This window comes from Aulonocara sp. 'chitande type north' Nkhata Bay, linkage group LG12 (genome assembly GCF_057382095.1).
Source record: "Aulonocara sp. 'chitande type north' Nkhata Bay isolate Kocher_YH1m ecotype deep benthic linkage group LG12, A_spYH_male_GT1.1, whole genome shotgun sequence".
NCBI lineage: Eukaryota > Metazoa > Chordata > Actinopteri > Cichliformes > Cichlidae > Aulonocara > Aulonocara sp. 'chitande type north' Nkhata Bay.
The window spans coordinates 37,453,874-37,467,712 of record NC_141355.1 but is presented as its reverse complement, the minus strand read 5'-3'; the positions used below and the strand labels follow the sequence as shown (position 1 = coordinate 37,467,712).

General features: G+C 41.9%; 1 protein-coding gene across 8 annotated transcripts in view; it reads left to right on the top strand.

Moving 5' to 3' along the window:
• wdfy3 (WD repeat and FYVE domain containing 3) overlaps window positions 1-13,839 on the top strand; it is a 120,867-nt gene that overhangs the window by 43,533 nt on the left and 63,495 nt on the right. For 7 of the 8 annotated variants that reach the window (XM_086315479.1, XM_086315484.1, XM_086315477.1 and 4 more), the window contains exons 11-14: window positions 2,095-2,288; window positions 8,379-8,650; window positions 8,852-9,049; window positions 9,827-9,910. In XM_086315479.1, coding sequence (XP_086171605.1) covers window positions 2,095-2,288; window positions 8,379-8,650; window positions 8,852-9,049; window positions 9,827-9,910 — 748 coding nt within the window. The remainder of the gene's footprint in view (window positions 1-2,094; window positions 2,289-8,378; window positions 8,651-8,851; window positions 9,050-9,826; window positions 9,911-13,839) is intronic. The other variant, XM_086315480.1, reaches the window with a different exon arrangement.

Here is a 13,839-nt window from a genome sequence, read left to right as displayed (position 1 = left end):
GTGAAGTGTCTTGCCCAAGGACACAACGACCGAGACCGTCCAAGCCGGGGCTCGAACCGGCAACCTTCCGGTTACAAGGCGAACTCCCAACTCTTGAGCCACGATCGCAGCACTTTAAATGAAATCCACACAGAAATGTTTTTAGTTATGTGGAGGGAATAATTATAGATTAATATGGACTTTGGAGGCACAACTAGATTTAATGTCCCTCAGTAATTCATTTCTTAAGTACCTGATTCTTATCATATAGCCAAGCTTAAAGCGTCAGTGCTATCAATCAATAGAAACAATAATAAAAAAAGTTTTAAAGAAAAATGACACGACTTTGTGTCTCTATAAGGTCCTGCTGGGTCAAATGCTTGTGAGTCTCATCTCTTATGCTGCTTTTCACTAAATCAGATCTTTTCAGTGCAAATAATGTCTCCTGAAAAAACGCCAAATTACTAAAATGCAGACTGTAGCTTTAAAATTAACTAATACACACTCCATTCCCCATCCTTACCGACGTGTCCTTGAGCAAGACATTGATTCTGCATCTCCAGGATGACGTGCCTTGAACTCTGACCTCCCTGTTGAAGTGGAAAGGAAAGAGTTTTCCACTAGGGATGAATAAATGATGTTATTGCATTTATTTTACACGCTCATCGTTCGTCGGTCAGCTGTAGAAATGCAGTGAATCACAAGCATAAGCAGCAGTGAGAACACTGACAGCTCACAGCGCCGTTTGACCTTGATGATGACGACCGGGTGGTTCGGCGAGGACGACGATGATGTGTGTAATATTTGGAGCGCTTCACTCTGACACATTGATTACATTTACATTTTACGCTTGATCCTCCTCAGCTGGCCTGGAGAGACTTGAGCAAGATTAGAAAGAAATGATAGTAATGGGACTGCTCAAGGTTTTTATATTTGCAGATAAACTTAAATAAATATCAAGAAGGTTACAAAAAATATTTTTCAGTAAAGCATTTATCAAATGGGTTTTTAAGAAGAAGTTTGAACATGCCAAAACGTTCCTTATAAATGTTTAAAAGAAGGATCTAAGGTTATTTGTGCATAACTTCATAATTTTCATTTTACAAATCAAATGGGAAATTGAAAGAGACGAGTATTCTGGTGATTCTGGGGCCCAGTTGGTCCCTCGGAGCAACAACCAAATCTTCAAGGCTTGCAGTGAATGAAAGTATTTAAAGGTGCACTCTCTAGTTTTTTTTTAAAGGTAATTTAATAGAAGAAAAAGGAAACTGTACATAGAATAGTGTGATTGCATCTTCCAATGATGCATTCTCATAAACTCAGAATTAATTCATTACAAATACATTGGAGCTGGTTTGTGGATTGTGGAAGCCACCATGTTACCCACACCGTATTTGAATCCTGTGGCCAGAAGGAAATCTCCTGTTTCACTAATTGTGTTTTACATGTGGTTAAAGTTTGGCCATACACGCAGTACATCAAAGGCAGAAAAGAGGTGTCCGAATGCCATGTAAGAGACATTTAAATTTGTGTCTGCACCTTCAGACTAAAGATATAAAGCATCATACCCATGTTTTATCATCAGAGAAGGAGTCCTCTTCACCAAATGAACAAAAATGTGATGAAAGCGTAGTCTCAAATCTGTCAGCAGATTAGATTTGCCATCCTCACGTCTCCAGACAGCTGATAAGAGCCGGCTAAACAACAAGTTATGAGCTAGCATCATGGCAGCTAAAAATCACACTTACCTCTGATTAACAGTTGAGCTACATTTTCACATCATATAAGACTTTATTAACTAAGCTTCCAAGTCCAGCAGAGGAACATCCACGTCACAGATGGTTGAACTCTGGCTGACAGTAGCTAACAATGGCTAACAGCGACTAACATTAGCTAACAGCGGCAAAAAAACACACAACAGTTCAGCGCGTCCTCAGCGTGTACATTAATTGTGACTCAACTTTAGAGCCGACCGCAGTAAAACTTGGATGTAGTCTTTATTATGTTGCAACCACAGGTTCTTAGTACTCTGAAATCTACCCATCAGCAACAAACTGGTTTATTCATTAATTGACCTGATTTCATTATGTTTTGTGTTTTCTTCTTTTCTTGCAGCTCTGTTCAGAGAGTTCGGTGGCGCGCGTTGCGTTCACAACATCGTGAAGTACCGCCAGTGTCGCGAACACGCTTTGCTCATCATCCAGCAGCTTGTCCTGTCGCCCAGCGGCGACGACGACATGGGAACGTTGCTGGGCCTCATGCACTCTGCACCGCCCAGTGAGCTGCAGCTGAAGACAGACATACTGAGGGTAACGGCTCACGCCACTCATTCGTCTTCTTTTTGTTTTAATCAATATTGTCGAAGCGCTTTCTGCTGGGATTCACCACTTATATTTTTTTAATTTGTGCAGTTTGTGTCTTTTTACATTTACTTCTGCTGAATTTGTTTTAGTAGACATTTAAAAAAAACCCGTCTGTGAATTTGAGTGAGATGGCTCAGGAAAGGAAAGTCTGTAATTTAAAAAATCAATATTCATTTGAAGCCCTGCATACAGTAATTGCTTCAAACAAGGTGCACTGAGAGCTAGGTGCACATAAAAGCATACACTACACTCACATTCATTCACACACAGACAGGATGTGAGCGAGGCTCATCTGCTGAAGCGTAATTGCATTTTCAGATTCCACTCCTTCAAACGAGGTTATTCACATGCCGAGGCTTTACTTGGATTAACCCGTCAGCATTTTACTCCAATTCCGTTAATCAGGGATTTTAATTATCGCCCTAAAAAGGATTCCAAAGAACTCATATCAAATCTGGTTTGACTTTAATAATTTTCCTCCCTCTTCTTCAGAGTTTAAGTATCACTTACACTAACGCACTGCAGACCCTCTAAGAGATACCACCCTTGTGAAGGTGTCCACGTATATATCTCGAGAGAGAACAGCCTGTCCCTAAAGCCTCCCCATGGCTGGTAAACTTAACACCCCAAAAGCCAAGTTTTATGTGCGTATAGATGTACCCTGGTGGCAATTTCCCAGGAAGAGGATGTCTTTAACATCCTGTGATTGGTTTTAAAAGCATTGTGCTGAGTCTGTAAGTCTTCTAAAGTAGCAGGAAACAGCTGGATCAGTGGTGCAACGTGTAACAGTTTTTACTTCTCCTTTATTCACTGTCCCTCCAGTGGGACATGTTTATAGGTCCCAGCTATACTCATTACTTTTCTAGCTGTAATTTTGAGAAATGGGAAATGTGAAAATCCAGTGCAGTGATTTCTCAGTACTGGGATGCAATTCTCTGAGATTTCACTGGTGGCGTGTTCCTTAGCAACAAAACATGGGATGTTCTTAGTTTTTCTTATTGCATCTAGGTGAAAAGCTAAGAACATCCCATGATTCAGTGTCTTGTAGAAGCCTTTCCCCTTTACAGCTTCAGTTCATTTCACGTTTGCAGACAGAAGTTTTTGCACAGCTCTCTTAACGTCCCACCAGTGTTTCAAAAGAAAAGACTTCATTGAGTTTTTTCTTTTGCTGCAGAGTTTGGGATCTGTCTTCTGTTGCATGGCCCAGTTTTAATGGTGGCCTCACGTTTGACTGTAGGACACTTTGGTACTGGTGACTTCAAGGTGCCAGGTCGTGTGGCTGCAAAGCAAACATAAGTCATCGCCCCTCCACCACCGTGCTGACATACTGCACAGTAGTATGACGTGTTTGTGTTAATATGGTGTCAGGCGTGGCGCTGTGCATTATGCCCCACGTAGTTCCAGAAGTCCTGTGGTTGGTTCAGAAACAAACCTAAGCTGTGCCGCTGTGTTTCCATGTTTGTTTTCGAGAGAAGAGGATCCATCTAAGCAACCCTTCCAAACAAGCTGTACTTTTTCTAATGTTGCTGTCATGATCTTGAACATTTAACATGGTAATGAGCAGGTAAACTGTCAAACAGGAGCCTGCCAAATCTTCTGCGTTTTACCCCTCAGCCATAAAAGGCTGATTGGATATTGCCATCACCTTGCTGGGCGGGTGGGCGGCATAACACTCAAATTTGTGATCGCGATAACTAAAGACCGAGGTGATGTAAAAAAAAAAATCCAATTGATATCATGGGTGTATCTAATAAAAATCTCAGACAAATGTCGGTGACCTGGACCTCAAGGTCAGAGGTTAGTAGTGGTGCAACGGATCACGGTTGATCCGAAATCCGAACCGATCCCACTCCACGGTTCGGCACGCACGTGACCTGAAGATTCAAAAAAGAAGGAAAAAAAAGTATGTGTATGGTGCGCGTGGTCAGTCTGTCAAGCGATAGCTATGGTCAGTGCTAGCGGTCCAAGTGGAGGAGCAGAGGAGTTTGCAGTATTTAAGCAGCCCTTTGCTGCCCAGTCTGACCGGGCTAAAGCTATTACAGAAGCTACTGGGGTGTTTAGCTGCAGACGGGACGCCGTATTCTGTTGTGCAAAACAAGGGGTTTAAACTACGATGAACATGCTTGAGCCACGCTATGATATCCCGTTGCGCGTCCACTTCAGTGACAAGATTGTACCCAGGCATGTATGCGCAGGAAAAGTTTAAAGTTATGGCTGAACTGTCCCAGGCATCTTCTGTTGCTTTAACTGCTACAAATGGGTGGAGCTCCAGGGCAACGGAAAGCTACGTGACTGTGACCGCTCATTATATCACAGCGGAGTGCGATGTAATGAGCTGTATGTATTATTGTAGGGTCTACCTTACAATATAAAGCGCCTTGAGGCGACTGTTGTTGTGATTTGGTGCTTTATAAATAAAATTGAATTGAGTGGTAGATACAAAGACTCTACTGCCCCTTTAATAATTGCATGGAATGAGTCTTGAGTTGAATGTTTTTAACAGGCAAAAAATACTTCAAAAAGTAAATGTAAAATTTTTGTCTTTTTGTCTTTTTTTGCTTTTAGAGGTTAGGGGTCGATTTTTAGGAACACCATTGGTATGAGTGTCAAAGTCCGAGTTGACTTTGCTCTTGAGCCTTTTACAGCTGAGGGGTACAAATTAGTTTAAATTGTATCTTTAGGCGTTTTACTATCAGTCTCTCACAAACACGCATGATTGGTTCCCATTTCTTTAGCTGAATCGATGCAAAATGCCAAAGATCAGAGTCTGAAAGGCATAAAATTGTATTTTTGCACCAAAAAAAATAAAATTTTATACTTTAATAGCTCTTTAAAAACCACCTTGGTTTTTAAAGGGCTATTAAAGTATGCTTTTCCAATGCAGGGAAATCGTATCTGGACAGAAAAGTACACAATAGAACCGTGTCTGACAAAAAAGTTTTGGTGTTCTTAAACAAGCCTGGAGAATTATTCCTGAAGACTACTTAAAGATATTACAAGAAGGCTCACCTAAGAGAATTCAGGCTGTATTGAAGAATAAAGGTGGTCATAATAAATATTGACACTCAAGCTTGTTAAAACCATACAAACTCTGTTTCTGGCTGTATTTCAGTGTGTGCTGGCACATGTTTCATTAATTGACTGCACTATTTTTCACCTTTTTCCTAACAGGATATAGAGAAATGAGCGACTGAGACTTTTGCACAGTGCTGTGTATATGTGCTACATAAATATAACCTATACATGTGCTACAGTCATTATAGTATGACGCTCTGCTGCCTGATGAGTGAATGGTACAGAGGGTGGTTAGGGTAGTCCGTCATGGATAACGGTTTGTTCAGTGAACTCTATTTGACCACAGCTTCAAAAGTAAATACATATACACATACTCTCACCAGCCACTTCAGTAGTTACACTGCAAAAACAAAACCTCAGTACTGCATTACTCATTACTCAAACTGCACTGTTGGTCACTGTAATGATTCTGAAGTGACAGAACAAGAAAGTGCATCTGATGATCCTGTCCTACTGGAAACAGAGGAACCTTTTCCACCAGCTGAACAGAGGCAAAGATCTAGGCCATGCGTGTCAAAACAGAATGAGCTGTGGGCCACTGCTGGCTCTGTTGTCTCATTGGAGGGTCACTTAGTGTTCAAGTAGTACAAAACAAACAAGAAAACACCCACAAATGTTTCTGAAAATGTAGCGTTTTCTTTTTGTTTTTTTAAATTTCAAATATTGTTTAACAAGACAAATCTGCAAATGTGAGCGTAATAATTTTTCTCTCTCTTAACCGAAGCCGTTCATTGAACTGCCAAATAAACAAACTCGTCCTCTCTTTCCGGCCAGAAACGTGGCAGCACTTCTGCTATAATTTTGTTCGTATTTAACAAAATAAAAATGCAGACATAAGTGTGCACATTAGTTTTTGACTCTCAGTGAACTAACGCAGCCAATCCCTCGACATGTTTGTGCTCTCTGCTCATGTTGCCTTCATATTAAATCATTTTTGGCTTTTTAAAGAACTTCTTTGAACATTGCAGTCAACAACAAACACATCCTTCCTAACAAAAAAAGTACCTTCAAGGGTCAAATTGCATTAGATTTCTTCACGTCAGCTGCAAGTAGGGGTGGCGTGGGCCGCAAGTGGCCACCGGGCCGCGAGTTTGAGACCCCTGTCCTAGGCGGTCTGAGACAACTCTTTGTGCCTTCCACAAACCACAGTCTCCAGAAGACAAGACCGTGGAGTTGATCTACCCCTTTGAGTTTCAGGGTTTTTTCAGCATTTGGTCAGCATTTCCTGATCCTGCTCATGGTGCCAAATAAGCCTGTCCCACCGACTGGACAGAAGCAAAGCATCCTGTGCAACTACAGAATATTCACAACTAAATCAAAGCCCTGAAATTGAAGCGGTCGACCAAGGACTCGACCCTCCTCCTGTTTTTCATCCCATTTCTTTCTTTTTTGTCCTCTGTTCACTTCTCCCTCTCTACCACCGTCCCCCATTCCACTCGATGTCCTTCCCTCGCTTCCTGCCGATTAGCCTTCCCATCATGTTCCCTTCCTGACTCTTTTCCTCCCTCCTTGCCTCCTCTTTCTCTTCCTTTCTTCATTCCTATCGCCCTCCTTGGTATCTCGCTCTTATTCCCTGTTTTGCTCCCTCCCCACCACCTATTCCTCCCAGCCTTCCTCCCTCTCTTTCTCCCAATCTGCCTTCCTATCTTCCTTCCCCCCTCATCTTCTTTACTCCCCCCCAGTCTTCCTTCACTCCCTTTCATCTTTCCTCATCCCTGCATTCCACTCTCTGTCTTCTCCTCTATTTTCCTCCCTACATTTCTCTACCTTCATGCTCTTCTCCCCCACTTAATGCCCCCCTCTGAGACGGTCTGTGATTATTATTGGGATTGATTATTTAATCATTATCTTAAATAATCAATCCCAGGTGTTGTGGGAATACCAAAACATTAAAACATTAAATTTTAAAATAACTAAATATAAAAAAGTTTGTTTAATAAATGAGTTCAGGGTACTGAGAGTGTCAGAGAATGAGAGTTATTTGTGCAAATCAGAAATAAAGTGATGATTCCAGTACAGCAAAATCAGGAAAAATAAATAGTTTTCATAAATAAATCATTTTCATCAACTATGGAATAGTTTTAAGATTGAATTTGGTTAATGCAGTCCGTCTTCTGCTCTCCACACTGACGTCCTGGTGTTTAAAGAGTTATTTTTCCTCACGTTACCATTACAAGTGTATAAAAATAATGTATTGATTGTTTTCAGATATCCACGACTGTCAAGTTAGCCTGAGTAACATTAGTACCAGTACTTCTTTAGTTTGTTATATTCTTGACCGAAATACTGCACATGTACTTATTGCAGTATGCAGAGAAGCATGCATCATTTAGTTGTGCATCGCATGCTTCCATCATTTTTACTTCAGAGGTGATGATATTAAAAAGCTCCCGGTGGTGCTGTTTATTTTTTATTGACACCGCACGTCACCGGTGTCATTCAAAAGCTTCACCTGCTGTCGGTTGCAGACATTTTTCTCCCTGTTTGCCAATTAAAACCTTTGCCTGTCATAGTCGCTCTGTGTTCTCAGGCATTTTTATTTTATTTTTTTTACCTCCCCAGACGCATATCTAGGTTACAGTTTGATGTTTCAGTTTGGTCGCTTGCAAATGCAAACCATAAAAACCGAGTCGGTGCAGCGAGGCGAAGAAACCCAGAGGGGCTCATAAATATGTCCCTGAAAAAGAACAATGAGAGGAAAAATGAGTTGATGAATAGAAATGTGATTGAAGGGGTTGACAAAAAATAAATGAGATGAAAAATCAAGACAGGAGAAAATAACTGAGCAAGTTATAAAGTAAATAAGTGGGAGTTCAGGTCTGTCAGGGAAGGAGAAACATGGCGTGTGACATCGTCAGAAGACATTACGCATCAAGCTACGTTAGCTAAAGCAAAAACAGTAGCGTTTGTAGACGTGTCCGTCTGTAAAAATCCCAATGAAATAATCCTTCCTCTCTTCAGGCTTTGTTATCCGTGCTGCGAGAGAGTCACCGCACTCGGACGGTGTTCCGCAAGGTGGGCGGCTTCGTCTACGTCACCTCGCTTCTGGTGGCCATGGAGCGCTCGCTGTGTCAGCCGCTGCGACACGGCTGGGAGCGCGTGAACCAGAACCAGGTTTTTGAGCTCCTGCACACAGTCTTCTGCACGCTCACCGCCGCCATGCGCTACGAGCCAGCCAACTCGCACTTCTTCCGTACGGAGATCCAGTACGAGAAGCTGGCCGACGCGGTCAGGTAAGGACCGCCTGTTCAGGAAAGAAGACGTTTTGTTTTGTGGACACAACACACTGAGCAGTCGAGTAGACCACAGTTTGTCAGAAAAACATCCAGATAGTTGAAGTTGAGTGAAATTAAGACTTTTGAACGTGTTATGATTGTTTGTATGAGTATGGTTGTCCTCTTGCCTTCTCCTAACAACTGCTCGCCGTCCTCCAGGCTGCTGGGCTGTTTCTCAGACACTAAGAAGCTGGGCCCCACAAGTGTGTTCCCCTCTAACGCTCAGCCTTTCCAGAGGCTCCTGGAGGACGAGGCCGTCCCTGGAGGCTGTGCAGGAGACAGTGTCTGCCCTACGCTCAAGCACTGCAGCAAGCTCTTCATCTATCTGTACAAGATGGCCACAGATTCTTTTGACAGGTCAGCAAAGCAAAGACCCAACAGTACAGCTTTGTTAGGAACATTTATTCAAGATTAATAATAAATATAGCTCTAAATGCACAATCTGTATGTTATAATTTCACCATCCTCTCTTCACACAATAACCAGCAGATATAATATCCAGCTGTCAGCAGTGTGCATATTGCACCACTGTGAAACCCCTGAAAGTGTGGCTGCCCGCTCACACACGTGCAGTATAACATAGAAGCTGCACAGCCTGGTGGTGCTGTCATGTTTTCCAGAATTCGTGACATTTCAGCTGTCAAATATTCCAAACTTCAGTGCGCCTACGATTCCTCTGCAAACAAAAGAAACTCTCAAGACAGTCACTTTGTTGTTTGCTCTTTGTGACAGATTGTAGTTGCTTAGTTTGAGCTCGAATTGAGTTGAAGATATGTTAATTTTCTGGATAATTACAGTCCATCTGCATGTGTGCACCACAAAGGTCTAAAACAAACTTTAAACTTTGTGATTTCTTATCCATATTTAGTAATGCAGTTATTAAAGTAATCTCCTCACGCTACATGCCAGGATCATGTGTAGGTGGCGTTGTGCATGTGCCCCAGCCGGAGCTCTGATCCTGTTTTCTCTGTCACTTTTCCACTAACAACCTCTTCCCCTTCTTTTCTCTCTTTCTGTTTCTCTTCCTTTAACCTCTGGCGCTGTCTGGCTGTTCATCCTCGGTCTGGCCCATCTGCACGGCCGTGTGTGTGTGCATGCCTGTGTCTGAATGTGTGCGCGCGTGACGCGATGCAGTCGTGCGGAGCAGGTGCCTCCCTGCCTGACTCACGAGACCTCACTGCCCTCCCCGTGGGGCACGCCAGCACTCGCCAGGAAGAGGTAGCTACAGCGCTCTGTCACTTTCCTCACCCTCATCCCTCCTTCTCTGTCATGCTTACCTTCAGTAGATACTAAAAGAGACCTGCTGTGTGCCGTTAACTGTCACATAGAGCTACTTTTAGCTGTTTTACAGGAATTAAACTTGTTTCCTCATTTTTAAAACAGACACATATGAACATTAAAGAGGACCTAATGCTTTTTCTGCTCATAGTAATCATGCCCAAAGTGCTGGTAATCCATGTGAGACACTCAGGCTTCAGGGTGCTCTGAACACACAGTGTCAGACAGTTTTTTTTACTCTTTGATTTTTATGATGCCGTAGAGCACAGACGCACTCACTCACCGACTGTTCCCCTTTGTGAGGGGCAGCCAATTAGAAGAAGGGCGACTTAAAGGGAGAGCAAGGAGCTAAAGCAGCTTAATTTAGATGAAGTGAGTGCATAGACCAACGGCCAGTATACGATTTATTAAACCACCACAAAGTGTGCGGTTTGTGCCATAGATGCACTAAACACTGCTGTAATTAGTAATTACTCCCTATAATTCTCTAATAGTTTATGTGGAACGTCAATGCTAAAATATAATTATTGTTGTTGTTCATTAATTTTTTACATTTTTTACAAAAAAAATCACAAGAAAGCGAAACTATTTTTTGTTATTAAGATGCCAAATTATAGTTATTTACACTTAATTTCTCTTTTTTCAGAGGACAGTGTGAAACATGTTTTTGACAGATTCCTAAAATACTTGTTTTCTTCTGTTTATGACAGCTGGTCTAATAAATTTGTTGAGCTCAGTAAATAAGGATAATTTTAACCGTGACTCATTAGAGGTTTACTCTGGTAGACGAGAAGAAGAACAGCATATTATATGGCCTTTAAAATGAAGCACTATTCATGAGTAGTTTTAAAGACACAACTATATTACCTGTGGTGTCCAGAGGCTTAGAGATCATCCACAACATCATACTCAAACTGTTTTATCAGATTCAAACTTTATGATTTTCGCTGCCAAAAGAGTGCAGCAGATATTTCAGCATCTACAGAAAATGACAAGTCAGTGAGTCACAGTCATCTGTTTAGCAGTAAGTGATGTCGTGCAAGAAAAATGTATTTTTTGGTAAATGCAGTTTTCTCTGTGTGTTTTGACTCTTCGTTCACACGTAAATGCTGATTTGAAAGCCTGAAAATGAAGCACGGACAAAAGAAGATCCTGATTAGATGTTACTGGCTTCATTTCTTTGAAACAGGGTGTTGGCCTTGACCTTTTTAAAAAACAAATTAATACTGGAGGTGATTGAAAGTAGTAGAATGACTAAAACAGTAGTTCAAGCTCTTAGCTGCATACACGAACTGCTTTAAATGAATTCATGTTTTGTTGCGACCCCCGCTGAGACGTTTCTCCACACTGTCAGACAGATTCAGTCTAAATTACTGTGCGTTTTTCTTCTCATCACATTCCTCCTGTGCTCCTCTGTCCTCTCTTCTATCTGCTGAAATTGCCCCTCTCTCTCTAAAAACCCAATCTCTGCTCCTATTTGAATTTCATTTACAAAGGGAAAACTGGTCGGGACATTTTAAATGTGCTCTGCTGTCTGCTGTCAAGGTGAGGCCGAGGGTCTCTCCCCTGCAGACTTCTCCCCCTCCGCCTGTCTGGATCGGCTCCAACACTGCATATTCATGAGGAGGACTAATTTGACAATTAGAGATGATGGGGCACTCGTCCTTGCTAATGCACTTCATTATAAGATCTTCTTTGTGGATTTAATAGCGTCGCAGTTGCTTCCTGTGTTTTTACTTCAGTTTCAACAAGTCTGTTTATGATCGGAAGCCTTAGTTTACTCAGGTTTATTTGGCAGCCTGAATAATATGAAGAAAGTTGCTAAATACTTAATTTTTTTCATTGTTCCATAAAAACAAAAGCTTGTCTGGTGTCATTTTGCTGCTCAGCTCAAACAGCGAGTTTTGCCTTGAAGAACATGGCGGTGATTGTGATGTGCAAATTGCAGCAATCAGCGCCGTGATCATCATGTTTATGACAGTGACATGAAAAAGCTGTTCTTGTTTTTTTTTTTTAATGTTCTTTAGTCTGAAAAAGGAACTCTTTCAGTTGCACGCTAGGATACCTCATGTTTTTAGACCGTGTCCACGCTGAGCCAGCTAAATCTGAAACAGCAGCGTGAAAATAAAGCAAGATTTTACACTTTAAGCTTTAAGTCTCCATTTACACAAAACACCTGACAGGAAACACGGGGGGTGCCTGGGCCACAGTAATCAGGCATTGTGAGAATAAATCAGATTCATAATGTTTGCACCGATTCAGTTTTTCTGTTCATTTGTTTAAATATAGCACCAATACACCTCACCAGTAACATCGAGGTGCTTTATTCTCCAAGTTTAAGACCTTACCTTATTAGTTAAAAGCTCCAATAATCCCCTATATCATCTGCTGAAGGGAAAGAGAAAAGAGAAAGGAAAAAAGAGTGAGGAGTAGACGAGGTTAATGCTACATAAAGGCCTCGTCTCCAGCCGGTGGATGGCCGCCCCCCCCCTGAGCCTGCTTCTGCCGGAGGCTTCTTCCTGTAAAACAAGAGTTTTTCCGTCCCGCTGTTGTCAAGTGTCGCTCAAAGGGGGTCGTTTCTGTATTAGTCTACGGTCTTTAACTTACAATATGAGGGGTCTTAAGCGAACTGTTGTTGCGATCATATAAATGAAATGGAAGAAAATTAAAATTGATTTAAAATGAAAAGTGGGTGATTCCTAAGCCTAATCTTAAAGTAGAGAGGGTGCCCGTCTGGGTGGTTACGGAGGACGGGGTGATAACTGAAAGCTCTGCCTCACGTCCCACTTTTAGAAACCACAAATAATTGTGCAGAGTGAGAATGAAGTACTCTGTTGGGATAATATTATATTAACAGGTCTTTAAGGTATGACCTGCACTCATAAAGGTTTGTAATCCCTGAAAACCTGACCGGCTTAGTCTTGGTTTCCTCCTCTGTAGCTTGTGTGAGCTCTAACCACCTTCAGCACAGCTGGCGTTTACCAAAGCATGTTGCTTCCATTACACTGCATTTATCACTGAATCAGGCGAACTCTGCTTTTAATGATTTTCTAATGTATAGTTGAGAACTTCACAGATTAAACAAAAAGAAATCAGAACAAATAATGAAATAAATCAGCAACTCAAAGCCGAGTTAGAAACTACTAGGAGGCAAACATAAGGAGATTTTTATGTTTTATCCGGCAGCGGATAATCAATTAAACGAGTGATTCGATTCTGAAGAATCCAAAAACAGTTTAAAGAATCCACCAGCTGCTGTGAACATCAACAGTCTGGTTCATTTTCTTGCCCCCCAGCATTTTATGCTGACTGTAACCTTTCCAGCTCTGCATTTCTCCTGGGGAGGGATTTGCATCGCAGTAACACACCTATTTTGCCTAATTGCCCGAGTGCAGGCCCCTGCACATCTCCTACTCTCTGCTGCCTGCACAGTGGGGGGTGGAGGGTAGGGGGCTTGTTGCTTTGGATGGGACTGTAGCCATCTGACACCTCGATCTCTGAAGTGTGCAAACAACTCGACTGGTGTTGACTAAAGTTACAGTCGGTGTTAAATACAATGCTTACACTGATCAGTGTTGGGAGGAGAGCAAGGTTTCCCCCTGAGCCCTGGAAGATCCTGCGACTTTGATTATGAATAAGATTTTGTGTTTTTGTGAGCTACTTACATATTTTACAGCAGAGCAGGAGTTGTAAACAGTTGCGACTCGAGTGGTTTAGAGAGTAAACAAACTTCCATTAACGGGGACAATCAGGCTTCTCCGTGGCCAAAAACTCAACATTCTGATCCTTTATGAAAAGAAAAGTTTATATTTACAGGAGCAAAGTTTTCACAGTATTTTTACCTTTTGTTTCTGTGTGAAATGTTATGT